Source organism: Schistocerca nitens, chromosome 5 (genome assembly GCF_023898315.1).
Source record: "Schistocerca nitens isolate TAMUIC-IGC-003100 chromosome 5, iqSchNite1.1, whole genome shotgun sequence".
NCBI lineage: Eukaryota > Metazoa > Arthropoda > Insecta > Orthoptera > Acrididae > Schistocerca > Schistocerca nitens.
In genome coordinates, this window is record NC_064618.1 from 813,312,270 (window position 1) to 813,326,878 (window position 14,609).

The 14,609-nt window shown below is 44.5% G+C and overlaps 1 protein-coding gene across 1 annotated transcript in view; it reads left to right on the plus strand.

Moving 5' to 3' along the window:
• LOC126260735 (solute carrier family 26 member 10-like) overlaps positions 1 to 14,609 on the plus strand; it is a 143,489-nt gene that overhangs the window by 66,571 nt on the left and 62,309 nt on the right. The window contains exon 5 of the mRNA XM_049958073.1: positions 1,186 to 1,486. Within this exon, the coding sequence (XP_049814030.1) occupies positions 1,186 to 1,486 (301 nt within the window). The remainder of the gene's footprint in view (positions 1 to 1,185; positions 1,487 to 14,609) is intronic.

The following is a 14,609-nucleotide window of genomic DNA, read 5'->3' on the forward strand; positions in this document are numbered from 1 at the left end:
GTTTTGTAATTCTTACACAAGACATGACAGCCGGCCGGAGTGGCCTAGCGGTTCTAGGCGCAACAGTCTGGAACCGCGCGACCGCTACGGTCGCAGGTTCAAATCCTGCCTCGGGCATGGATGTGTGTGACGTCCTTAGGTTAGTTAGGTTTAAGTAGTTCTAAGTTCTAGGGGACTGATGACCTCAGCAGTTTAGTCCCATAGTGCTCAGAGCTATTTGAACCATTTTGAACCAGGCATGACAGAATATTCTGAGAAACAATGTACATTCAAATGATTTTCTGAAAGGAAATCTGGATCATAATGTTATGGTATTTAGAGAATTTGGGAACATCACTCCAATACTGTATGTGGCTCAACTGAAATGATTAAAATTTTCGTATCGATTCTTGTGGCACACATCAAATTAATCTAAGATTCGTTGCACGCCATCTTAAGGATGTTGCAGATTTAATGGGAAGCATTAGAAGATTCACATTGTTTTGTAGCTAGTCAGTAGCTTCTTTTCAAATACTAGGTGAAACCCATTTTTCAGGCTGTAGATGTATAGGATTGCTGCTAAATGTCTTATAGGCAACTCCGTAACATTGAATTGCTTGTCACCAATTTGTAGCCGGCCGGAGTGGCCGTGCGGTTCTAGGCACTACAGTCTGGAACCGCGTGACCGCTACGGTCTCAGGTTCGAATCCTGCCTCGGGCATGGATGTGTGTGATGTCCGTGGGTTAGTTAGGTTTAATTAGTTCTAAGTTCTAGGCGACTGATGACCTCAGAATTTAAGTCGCATAGTTCTCAGAGCCATTCGAACCAACCAATTTGTACTTAGAGTCACCAAATACGAATGGAGATCAGACTTCAGTTGGTCCACTCTGTGATCAGTTTGTAATACTGGCAATCTCAAAACTTGCTTACAGTTCTTTTGTCAGGTTCGCTGTGTTTGCTGTGATATGGGGCATGGGACTGATGGCTGGTGGGTCAAGAAGGTCCAACTAGTCCGTGGCTATGAAGTTGATAGACAAAGTGAACAGTACATGAGGAAAGTGCGTCTATAAATACGTCACTTCATGGAAACGACTCGCAGTCAGATAAACAAAATATCGGTTGTAAATCCGACTCGTTATTTTATTGTTGCCAATTCTGCGAAAGACGGAGAGTCGGTGAGCAACTGAAACGTGGCGTGACGGCAGGTGGAACATATCGGTGGTGGGGCCGGTGCCTAGCGGGCTGCCTAGGCTGCGCGATCCCGTGAGCGACTGGAAGCTGATGGGGGCGGTGGCCGTGGGCTCGCTGGGCGTGGCGGCCGTCAGCTTCGCGGTGAGCACGTCGATGGCGCTGCTGCTGGCGCGCGGCCGCTACCGCGTGCGCCTCAACCAGGAGCTGCTGGCGCAGGGGCTCACCGCGGTCGCCTCCGCCATCAGCGGGGGCGTGCCGCCCTCCGCCTCGCTGTCGCGCTCCCTGCTGCAGAGGGACGCGGGCGGCTCCACGCAGGTATCGCACGCCCACATACACTACTGGCCATTAAAGTTGCTGCACCACGAAGGTGACGTGCTACAGACGCGAAATTTAACCGACAGGGAGAAGATGCTGTGATATGCAAATGATTAGCTTTTCAGAGCACTCACACAAGGTTGGCGCCGGTGGCCGCACCTACAACATGCTGACATGAGGAAATCTTCCAACTGATTTCTCATACACAAACAGCAGTTGACCGGCGTTTCCTGGTGAAACGTTGTTGTGTACAGAGGAGAAATTCGTACCACCGCGTTTCCCACTTTGATAAAGGTCGGATTGTGGCCTATCGCGATTGCGGTTCATCCTATCGCGACATTGCTGCTCGCGTTGGTCGACATCCAATGACTGTTAGCAGAATATGGAATCGGTGGGTTCAGGAGGGTAATACGGAACGCCGTGCTGGATCCCAACGGCCTCGTGTCACTAGCAGTCGAGATGACAGGCATCTTATACGCATGGCTGCAACGGATCGTGTAGCCACGTCTCGATCCACGAGTCAACAGATGGGGACGTTTGAAAGACAACAACCATCTGCACAAACAGTTCGACGACGTTTGCAGCAGCATGGACTATCAGCTCGGAGACCATGGCAGCGGTTACACTTGACGCTGCATCACAGACAGGAGCGCATGCGATGGTGTACTCAACGACCAACCTGGGTGCACGAATGGCAAAACGTAATTTTTTCGGATGAATCCAGGTTCTGTTTACAGCATCATGATGGTCGTATCCGTGTTTGGTGACATCGTGGTGAACGCAGATTGGATGCGCGTATTCGTCATCGCATACTGGCGCATCACCCGGCGTGATGGTGTGGGGTGCCATTGGTTACACGTATCGGTCACCTCTTGTACGCATTGACGGCACTTTCAACAGTGGGCGCTACATTTCAGATGTGTTACGACCCGTGGCTCTACCCTTCATTCGATCCCTGCGAAACCCTACATTTCAGCAGGATAATGCACGACCGCATGGTGAAGGTCCTGTGCGGGCCTTTCTGGAAACAGAAAATGTTCTACTGCTGCCCTGGCTAGCACATTCTCGTACACGCCATCCAAGCTCTGTTTGACTCAATGCCCAGGCGTATCAAGGCCGTTATTACGGCCAGAGGTGCTTGTTCTGGGTACTGATTTCTCAGGACCTATGCACCCAAATTGCTCGAAAATATAATCACATGTCAGTTTTAGTACAATATATGTATCCAATAAATGCCCGTTTATCATCTCCATTTCTTCTTGGTGTAGCAATTTTAATGATCAGTAGTGTAGTTTCGCCTTGCCGATGGCCTAACACCAAAACTGTCAAGTGCGAGCGTGTACGGAGGCCCACGAGTGGCTTACGTAAAAAGCGTCGGCTCAATATTCTGCGAGCAATCTTTCTGCAGACCGTGTGAGACACAAACTATTTGATGAAAAGTATCTGGGCACCTATTAGTGGTTTGTAATATGGGGTGTGTCTGCCTTTTGTGTTTATGAGAGCCTGAACTCTGCTGGAGAACCTTCCACTGAGATTTCTGAATATCTGTGAAGTTGTGTGGTAACCCATCTTTACTCAAAAACCTAGACATGAGAGGGAGTGTTGTTGGACTCTGAGATCTGTAGTGAAGTCTACATTCTAATTCATCCAAAACGTGTCCCATTCCATTCAGATCAAGCGTCTGTGTGGGCCAGGCCATTTCGGGAGTGCTATTGTCCACAGACCAGTGGCCCATAGATGATGCTCTAAAACACGGTGTATTTTCACGGTGATGCAACGGTTATCTTCTGTGAATTGTTCCTCTAGTCTGCTCACTGAGAAGTGCTGTAAAATGTGTTTACAACATTGCGCATTTAGCGTCTTCTTAAGCGCGGTAGGGACATCACACCCTAACGACGGAGAATATCCCATTCCATTACACCATCACTGTCCGCCCCGATAGCTGAGTGGTCATCGTGACGGATTTCCGTCCTAAGGGGCCGGGTTCGATTCCTGGTTGGGTCGGAGATTTTCTCCGCTCAGGGACTGGGTGCTGTGTTGTCATCATCATTTCATACTTATGCGGTGCGCAGGTCGCCGGCTAATGTGGCGTTGTATGTAATAAGACGTGCACCAAGGCGGCCGGATCTGCCCCGCAAGGGGCCTCCGGCCAATGACGACAAACGCTCATTTCATAACACCATCAATGCCGTACTTCAGTGTTGACACTACAAATGATGCAGATAATGTTCTCCAGGCAACCCCAAACATAAACACTTCCATAGGTTTGCCCAAGAGTCCAGTGTGATTGATGACTCCAGTTCACTCATTACTAGTCATTCACTGTCTAGGGGCGTTAGTTTTTACACCAGCTCAGGCGCCGCATACGAATGACTACAGAAAAGTATGGCTCACGAGCAGCTGCCCGACCATTGTATCCATTTCTTTTCATCTCTCTGCTCACATTCATTGTACTATCTGAACCGCAGGTAGCACTTTGGAACTCTCGAGTGATTCGTTCAGTAGATTTCATGCGGCTTTTTTAACACCCTCCCAATATTGGACGGTCCCTACCCGTCTGTCATTATGTCTGGCTGGTCTTGGTTTTTGTGTGTGGTTGTTCCTTCACCTAGTCACTTCACAATCACATCACCAACGGTCGACGTGGCCAGCTTTAGAAGGGTTGAAATTTAATGATGGATTTGTTAGTAAGGTGACACGCAACGACTAGTCTACGTTCCGAGTCACTGTGCTATCATTATCGAATAATTGTGCTGTTACTGCTTCTCTACTTAGAACACAATACCCTCTTTTGGACCGGCGTGTGACATATGATGCTCAGTCCCACATTACATTGTGGTGTCCGAGTACTTTTGATCAGCCATTGTACGAGTACGGAACAGTCCCCCCACCCCCTCCCCTGAACCGGTACGCCTCGTTGTATTCACCGGTAAAAGTGACAGTATATAAAATGACTTTTATCTTAATAATATGAATGTTTATATGTGTGTTTGGAGAGAGAGAGCTTGATTTTTGATTGAGAAATTTTCTTTAAGTCGTAACTGGTACCTGAATTTTGGTTGCTGCCTCCTTGAATGATCAGCTTCTGCACCAGTTGGTGACGTATTACAATTTGTAGTAAGTTATTGTTCTTTAAGGTTTAAAATACGACTCTGTTAGTTACTTGGCCGTATTGCGGATAGCTTTGAGCCCAAGTTTTCGTAGCTTTTCATACCTAAGGGAACACTGTTGTAAATAAAGAAGATCAAACAGCAATTTGCTTTTCGTGAGAAAAGGAGATTGCCTATCACACAAATTTCCTTCAAACTACATGTCCTGCTGCCTCAAAATTGGTCAGTGGAGTTCAGCACCATACTATTATACAAGAACATAATCCAATTACTGCAATTAAGAAATTATGAGAGGTTATTACGTATTGAATGAAAACTATAGAGTATGCACTTCCTTTCCCGTATTTTAGTGAGCTTTTTAAACTTACGTCGATTGATAGCCAGCGACGACAATGAAGTTCATCTCCTTTTCCCAAAAAAACAACATATTTCTGTTCTTCACTTCCAGAAAATTTGTATACATAAATTTGGGCAGCTATTACACATACTTTACTCGGTTTTACACTGAAATAGGAGTTTTCATTAAATGTAACAAAACGTTCTGAGCGATGGCCTAGCAACACGTCCTCTTTCCACAAGATACATATCAACAGTCCTCTTTTTTTAATAAATCAATTGTCTTTTTTTTTAGAGTCCACACTCAAAGATGCACAACTACTATCGTTGCGGAGATTGCGCGCTGAAAAGTTTCTTGCTGTCCAGTTGCGCTTCACTTCGCTTCAAATACTTTTTGAATTAAAATTTACATTTACGGCATTTACATACATTACTGAGTTTCTCAGAATAAAACCAGGCACAAATTAGTTAAAAAAGGGGGGTGAGGCTCACGTAACATTACAAGTATGTGACGTAAAAGATAGGCAGCAGCTTACGAGTGCACAGGGTGGCAAGTGCATACTCACTGTAACAGAAGACTTGCAATCCGCCTCGGTTTCGGTATAAAGCTATTCTCACAAAACTCATAGCAGGTTATGAACTTTCTACACCTTTCTAATAACTAGAATACTTCGTCTGTCGTACATCACCCATAAACGTAAATCTCCCACAAATAGTAACCCACATGCTTAAACAAAAAAAAAAAAAGATCAGATTTTAATATTCCGTCTACGACAAAATTATCAACGAGAATGCCCAAGCGCTGCTAGCACTAGAACAGCGAAATAAATCAGCCATGACTCTTCAACGAAACGATTTCCTCCACTTACCTTAAACGGTTTAGTAAAACCACAGACAGTTCAAATATCACTTACCAGATGGTGATTTGGAAAGCTCATCCCCCGAATGCGAGTCCACTTTCTTAAGCCATGCGCATATCTTTCGGTCTCCCGTTCCGCCTTCTACGGCGCTTTTAACGCAATTCTCCGTTCTTTCTACTTCCAAGCTCTTCTAATGCGTGCCCACCGCAACTACAATCGCCTCAACGTGAAATCATCACATACTCTCTTAGCGACTGTTATCTACCTTACCGTATCCACACAAAATAGGTTCGCACACACCCTATTCTTGCTTATCTGCAGTCCTACCACCCTCATAATATATACATCCTATTCGTCCCGAGATTTATATTCCACAGCATATTTCTATTAATACGTTCTCCAATCCGATGACAACCCAATCCCTTTCCTGCAGCTATCAGGGTCCCTCACCATCGTCATTTTAATAGACATAACGGGCTTGCATTGTCATAATCGTTATTACCATTATCATCATGGTGTACATTCCATTTTTTTTCAGCTTCTTAATTTTTTTGTTTATATGTCTTTTTACCAGTTTTAATTATCAACCAGGCACTTGTGTTGGTGCCCTTCGAACCACACATGTACTCTTCTAGCTGTGTGACATGTTGTATTGTCCTGCTGGTAGATGCCACCGTGCCGAACAAAAAGAAATTGCATTTAGCGGTGGACATGGTCTCCAAGCATAGAAGCATACTTTCGTTGATCCAATGAGCCTTCCAGAACGGCGAGGTCACCCAGGGAATACGAATAAAACATTCACCTGACTATAACACTCTCTCCTCTGGAACCTTCCAGTGACTGTTGCAGGCTGTTTGCTTTCTCATGTTTCACGTCAATGAAGCATACATGTGATTTCTCTGAGAAGTCTATCTGTTGCCATTCGGTGGACGCCCTGTTGTGGCAGTGTTATGTAAATTCCAGCCTTCGCCAGCGCGGGTGCATGAAAGACGCACTTGCTTTGGGGAGCCCACAAGCAGCAACGTTCCATGAACAGTCGTTTAGGAGACACTGTAGGTAGTCCATTGGTTCATCTGGGCGGTCAGATGCTCAACAGGTGCACGTCTATTCGTTCTAAGACATCTCTGCAGCCGTCATCTATGGCCCATGGTGCACCACAGATGTCTATGTGCCGGTTTTGGATAACGCAGTTTCGACATGAACGGTATACTGTGACCATGACGGATCGCGAGCAGTTTATAAACTTAGCCGTGTCGGAAATGCTTTCACCCTTGGCCCGAAAGCCAATGTTCATGCCCATTTGGACGTCAGATATTACGCTTCGGTTTTGCGTTACGACAACTACTGCAATCTTCTCCGGGCCCCACTGTCATGCTTTATATATCCTCCACAGCTAGTAGTGCCACCTGACGTGTCGTTATTTGCGCGATGACGTTGAACACACGCGCTAGTCACATTAATATGGATGGACCGTCTAATAAACATGGCTGCAAATGTCCTAAATTAACCAATATAATTTTAATGCGTTTCATTACTATTTTTATTGCTAATTATTATTATTACTGTTGCATATTCATATTGTTTTCAATATTTTGAAGTATTTTTTCGTATTTGTTGTACTGATCACATGTAAGAAAGGGCTTTAAGACTACATAATAAATAAATAATAACGTATCGTCCACGAACGTTGAAAGGTTCCTTCTGGTTAGTTATGCATCGTTACCTTGTTATATCTCTCTTCCTCTGTTTCCTCCTATCTATGGTGCGGTTAAAGGCGCTGCAGTCTGGAACCGCAAGACCGCTACGGTCGCAGGTTCGAATCCTGCCTCGGGCATGGATGTTTGTGATGTCCTTAGATTAGTTAGGTTTAACTAGTTCTAAGTCTAGGGGACTAATGACCTCAGCAGTTGAGTCCCATAGTGCTCAGAGCCATTTGAACCATTTTTGAACCTCCTATCTATGCTAGAGCGTGCCGGACGTGTGTGTGGCCAAGTCGCCTCATTGACACGTGCTTGCCCGTTAGATACATTTGTCGGAAGGATTGAATTCAAGGGGCCGCCCCGACGTTTAGTTAAGTGATCTGATGATTATTATGTTAATTTTGCGCAACGGATAACGCAGGGGACGGCTCAAACAACCAAGTGGGCAAGTCAGTAAAGACCACGCTCTATCATGTTCTATAAGGACACCACTTTGTTGGTAACATTGCTCTCTACACAGGACTTGGGTTTGTAATGATCATTAAATTCATGACATTGCTCTCGACACAGGCCTGGAGTTTGTAATGACCACTAAATCCATGACACCATGTTTATACGACATTTATTGTCTAGATTCCCAGACAGTTTACAAATTTAATAATTGCAGAAAACAAAGTCAAGTCAAATAACTTCTAGTTTTGTCTCACACTGAAGGTGCTTAAACTGACTGGCACCTCCTTTCTACTTAAGCACTGAGAAGGAGGATGGGACTACATTGCTGCGCTTGTGGCCCGTCTGCTGGGACAGTCATCGAAATACGCACCGAATATTACTAGGACCGAATAACAAAAATTCTCTTTCGCGGAAAAACGGGGGAACAAAGCAGACACAATGTTGTGTACATAGTTCCGCATAGTCAGCGTGTACACAACTTTCCCACTAGAGCGCGCCCCGCTAAGCACAACAGCGCAGGCGCAGCGCTCGTCCGTCTCCGCACTACGAGATGGCGCTGCCTTAGAGACGGACCAAATTCTGGTTCCGCCAATCCGCGTATTAATATGTAACGCAGCCAATGAGATTGCTGCTAATGTAGAGCCTTTTCTCCTCGCAGATCACACTCGCGCAGTGATACATGAACGCGCGAGGTATTATGACGAGTGTACAGACCTCCGATTAGTCAGTCTGCATTTTTATGCACCAGTCTGTACCAGTCTGCATTAGTCTGTACCAGTCTATAGTCAAGTTTCAGTCTGCACCTAAGACGATTATCATATTCCTGTACATAGCCACGAAGATAAATGTATAGACATTTTGTCAAGTATCTGAGATATGTGAGAATAAGATTAAAGACCAAAGGAACTTCAGATTGTCAATTGTAAACAGCATCCAAAATCAAGTTACGTAATGTCTATGCTTTTTACTATTTTAATAAATGTGTGTGAAAATTAATCAAGTTCTGTTTAAAGTTGGCCACCGTCAATCTGCTACTCTAAGCGTGCAAGTGGCATTTCTATCGTCTGACCTAATGGCAGAAGATAAACACGCCACGATAACACCACGAGACATATTGCTGACACTCGCCTACGTCGTTAGAGCGACAAGTCAAATAATCTGATGGTGTGTGTACCGAAGGTCTTACAACAGTAAGCACACCACACACAAACATCTCCCATATTCACAAAAGAAAGCAAATTCTTAAAAAGATAAAACATCCTGTGAAATACGGCACACGCAAATAATCAATTAGCAGCACACGTAAGCGTCCTCACCTAAACTAATTTCCAAGAACGAACTGGTAGCTCGCTGGTAGTGCAATTCGGCACCATGTGGGTGACCGATACCAACAGCTAATTTCTTTGTACTCACCCCTCTGTTCGCTCTTGCTTTCCATACTATACAATCATTCACACGTTCAACTTGTTCTTTATCAAAGTAGTTAGGACGTGCTGCTTGCAAATGGGGATTAAAAATGGAACCGTGAACAAAATTTATGAGATGGCCCAGAAAAATTTTACTTCACTCGCTTGGAACCTTAAGTATGTCACACACGCATCTCCTACCAGGTTTCACACGGAATCATCAGCCAGATTACTCATCAGCCGTTACGACCACGTGTTCACTAGGCGGTTTGAGGCCCCAGGTTACTTTAACATTGCAAAAAACGCGGCTTCTAAAAGTGAAACTATACGATTCTTTTTTAGAGCTATTGCTGCTCTCGTGTGCTGAAGGCACTAAGTGATTACAGCACTATAAATGGATAACGCGAGCCCCCATGCTCGCCTGTGAAAAAGAAACCCTAACCGAAAACTTTAATTGTAAAGGCAAAATTTCTCAAAAAATGAATGAATGGCCGTAACGACGCTCTAACTATTTCAGTCCTAAAAAAGAGCGGATTAGTAACAGTGTAAAACATAATACCTCACGCCCCCCCCCCCGGTGAAATTGGCGGCAAAGACGGAGATCACCCTCGATTCCGTCAGCTCAGTTCAGCCGCTAACCAAAGAGTGACTATCATGGCGGCCCTCAACGGCCGTTCCCTTACGTGGAGGGGATGGGGACCTGTTACCAACCCCGGACCACCCCCTGCCAAACAGGCATCTCTGTCTTTACTCCAGGCTGCCAAGACACCAGGGGAATCTGCAAGTCTCTCTCCGTGCCACACGGCGGCGCTGCAAGCGCCAGCGAGTCCAGAGAGGTTGCAAGTGCTGGATCGCTACCCATTATCGCAACCTCTAGCGCCGTGCCTAACGTTGACACCAAATTACTTTTATTGGTTTCAAAAAAGTTCAAATTTCATAATCGGTCAGCTTTACACTATTTCACGGTATCTTTCGCCCGGCAGTGCAGGATCGCAACCTGACAAGTATCCATACGATAGTGCGATGACGCCTGGAGAACTAATGACCGCCAGCACGGCGACTATACTTGCAGATTCCCCTGGTGTGTTGGCAGAGCCGTGCGTCCAGCGACACCACTGCTCACCTGTGCGGCATCGCGGCAGCTTGGCAGCAACCCCCTGTTGAGAGTGCAGCATCGCGCTGTAGGTCTCCGTGTGTGGAGCCTCCAGGGAGGACGAGCAGTTGATTGCATCCGTCATCGCCACGAAGACTCAAAATCTGCTGTGGTTGTGTAGGACAGCACTGGGCACAAACAGCTGGTTGACTTCTGGTTCACAGAGCCCCGCGGTTGGGGGAGCAGCCACCACCTTTCTCACGTTTTGGGGCCAGTGTGTTTGCCCTAGTTTGGAGGTCCCCGTTTCAACAAGATAACGCAAGTCCGCATGTTACCCGTGCTGTCCTCAACTACCTCGTTACAAACGGCGCTCGAGTGTTGTCCTCGGCCTCGACACTGCCCCGAGTTCTCACCCATCGCAACAGCCTTGTCATGGGCTGCCTAGAGAGTGATACGGCAGCACTTGACAGCCAGTACGATTGAAGTAGTCTGGCACAGATTCCTCACAAGCGATTTCTAATCAAATTGCATGCCTATGGATTATCTTGTCAGTTGTGCTACTGGTTTCTTGCTTTTCTGTCATAAAGGTCAAAGTTCTCGATAACTGACGGAAACTCACCCAGTTAACTAAAAGTGGCTTTCCCCAAGTAAGTGTTGTAGGCCCTTTGTTGTTCATGATCTATATCAGCAGCTCCCAACAAAACTTTCTCGAGGACCCCTCATCCAGCATGACTGGTACCTTGTCATATCACAGTATCAAGTACCTAAAAAGCCAAATTAAGAGTCTTTTTATACGTTTTCTATTTTTGGTACTTAGAAAAAACATTGACATATTCATTATCGACAAAAATTGAGCTTCAAACATTTTCAATTTAGCCACCATTGTTATTGTTAAATTTTTCATAAGTGTTCAAAATGTTTGTCTTCAAATCTGGGTGTTTAGTATAACAAATGCATTATCTTCCTCTTCATCTGTAGGCCTTTCTCGTTTTAACGAACGACTTTTTGACCAACGGTCCAATTTTAACCACGCGAACTGCATCTTCCTCACAAAACAACGCTTTACAAACACTACTGTTTTAATACAGAATATTGAATATGTAAACTATACGGTCTGTGTAAGCATCGGAAATAAATTAACAATGGCCGATTGTCGTCTGAAATGCGAGTTTCTTTGTAAAGTGACTGTCAGTTGTCAGCTGCAAAGAGGCAGCGCGCGTAGTCTAACGGCATACAGCGGAACTATTTGCATCTATCTAATTCTAGTTTTGCGCTAGAATGTGCTAGTGTCAGTTGGCTCTAGCAAGACGCTAGACGCATAAGTTAGCGTTCGGTAAAGCTCTGCTCATGCAGGAAGCGGCCAAAACTAAAAATCTGTTGTAATACGAAATATGTTTAATATATTTTTTTATTCTAATAACATCTTGCGGACCCCCTGGGCATAGCTCGTGGACCCCTGGGGTTCCGCCGACCACCTGTTGGGAACCACTGTTCTATATAAATGGTTTAGCAGAACATCTGAGCAGCCCTCTTAGATTGTTTGCAGAGGTTTTCCTCATTTACCCTCCCGTAAAGTCATCAGATCAAAACCAGTTACAAAATGGTTTAGCAAGATATCACTATGGAGACAAATGTAGCAATTGACTCGAAATACTGAAAAGTGTGAACTCATTCACATGTGTACTGAAAGGAATCGGGTAACATTCGATTACACTACAGATCACACGAATTAAACTAAAGAGTCAGAGTTTACCAATACGAATAAATTAAGTTGGAACGGCCACGTGTGCGGAAGGCGAACCAAAGACCAGCTTTTACTGGTAGAATCTTACAAGATGCAACAAATCAACTAAAGAGAACGCCTACACTACGCTTATCCGTCCTCTGCTAGAGTGCTGCTGTGCGGTGTACGATCTTCACCGGATAGGATTGACATAGAACATCATAAAATTCAAAGAACGGTAGCTCGTTTTTTTTTTCTTTTTTATCGCGAAGTAGGGAAGAGAGTTTCACAGATATGATAAGAGCGTTGGATTGGCAGTCATTAAAAAGAAGGTCTTTTCCGTTACGGCGAGATCATCATAGAAAATTTCAATCTCCATGTTCTCCTTCAAAAGCGAAAATATTTTGCTGACACTCACCTCCATTGGAAGAAGAGGCACACAGTAATCAGTTGCAATCCTAGTAGTTTTTATTACTCTTGCAAATCTAGATTTCGGCTGTAAATACCCATCTTCAGTACACTTGAGTTACAATGTAATAAATTCGCGGCCTTCTGACCATACACCAGTAAGATCGTATGACGACATATACTGCTCCGAGTCTTTTGCATTGTACCCCAAATGCACTGAAGATGGCCGTTTATAGCGGAAATATAGACGTGAAACTAATGGGATTGCGACTGACTGCTGCGTGCCTCTCCCTCCTTAGAGTCTACAGCCGCTATGGACAACAGTTCATTATGTAACCAAAACTGGTTAACACCTCCATAGGAACAAATTATCCTTGCAATAAAGTAAGAGAACCCAGAGCCTGAGCGGAAAGATTTAAATATTCGCCTTACCGGCGCGCTATGCGAGAGGTGAGCCATAGAGAAATACCTTTAAGGCGATTCGATGAACCCTTTCCCGCCAGTTAATTGTGAATTCAACAGTAGCCACTTAGATGCAGACCTGCAGGAGTAGCTGAATGTTTTAGGGCGTAAGCTGGGAGGAGACGAGGGGGGTTAATTTCACCTATTGTATTTAACCTCATCTTACAGATGATTGACACAAAGTTTACTAAAGGCTAATCCACAAACAATACAACTGCGGGAGGTGGGAGTGAAATTACTAGATTTGACTACACAGATAATGTAGCACTAATAAATAGTTACAAAGAAAAATTAATCAGAATGATGCAAATTTACAACACAGTCAACGAGAAAAGCGGATTACGCGTGAAAGAAGACAAGCCAGAATATCGAGTCGTAAGTTAAGAAAATCCGAACCTTTGATTGTAGATGGATTCACTTTCTAGACGGCTCACCCCTTGAAGCACTTAGGAAGTTTTTCTTTTTTCAGTGCAAACAACAGAATTGGTGTAGTAACCGATGCGCATCTAGCAGCAGTGAATAAAAACTGTTTTAATTGTATCAGTATCTTACGGAAAAGAGCACTTAATAGTGACTTGAAAATTCGCTTCTTTTGATAACGTAATGTACCAGTAAAATTATGGGAATGTGGAGCATTAGTATTTAGAAAGAAAGATCAAGAAAATCTATTAACATTCCAGACGAAAATACCAAGGGACATTTTTATGATGGAAACCATACGGAATGCAGGATAAGAAAAGAACGGAGATGGCTGTAAAAACACCTTAACATCGTCGAAGTGCTAAAGAAGAGAAGAATGAGCTAGGCTGGTCACATAGCAAGAATAAAGCAGAGTAAACTACCTAGAATAGGATTCTCTGGGGGAATAGATGGAACGAGAGGAAGAGGAAGAGATTGCGTGCGATGGGACACAGCTAGGATGAACATCAATTCGAAATGGACAAGTAGTGCACTCGGAAGTGGAAGAGACCCATAGAGCACGCATATGGCCTCCAAGTGCTACGGATACTACATTCTTCACCCTGTACACTCCAAAATCTCTCACAAATTTAATTATGTATTTTTCCTACAATAGTGTCTAACTCAATAAGTAACATTTCATTCTTTTCATTCCTTCAAAATGTTCAAATGTGTGTGAAATCGTATGGGACTTAACTGCTAACGTCATCAGTCCCTAAGCTTACACACTCCTTAACCTAAATTATCCGAAGGACAAACACACACACCCATGCCCGATTGAGGACTCGAACCTCCGTCGGGACCAGCCGCACAGTCCATGACTGCAGCGCCTTAGACCGCTCGGCTAATCCCGCGCGGATTTTCATTCTTTCTTCGTGTTGTAATTTTAATAACAGTGGTGTAAATGACCTTACTGTTGTGTGCTATAAGAAACACTCCCTGGAACATCAGAGTCCAAAAAACGTGGGTTTATGCTTGTGTCTAACAACATTCGTAGAAGTAAGAAGAGAAGTGGACAACGATCTCTGTGATTCTCGGCGGATTTTTAACCTCGTTATTGACGTTCTTACACATGTCAAATCAAGGGCAGAAATGTCACAGATATATAGAACG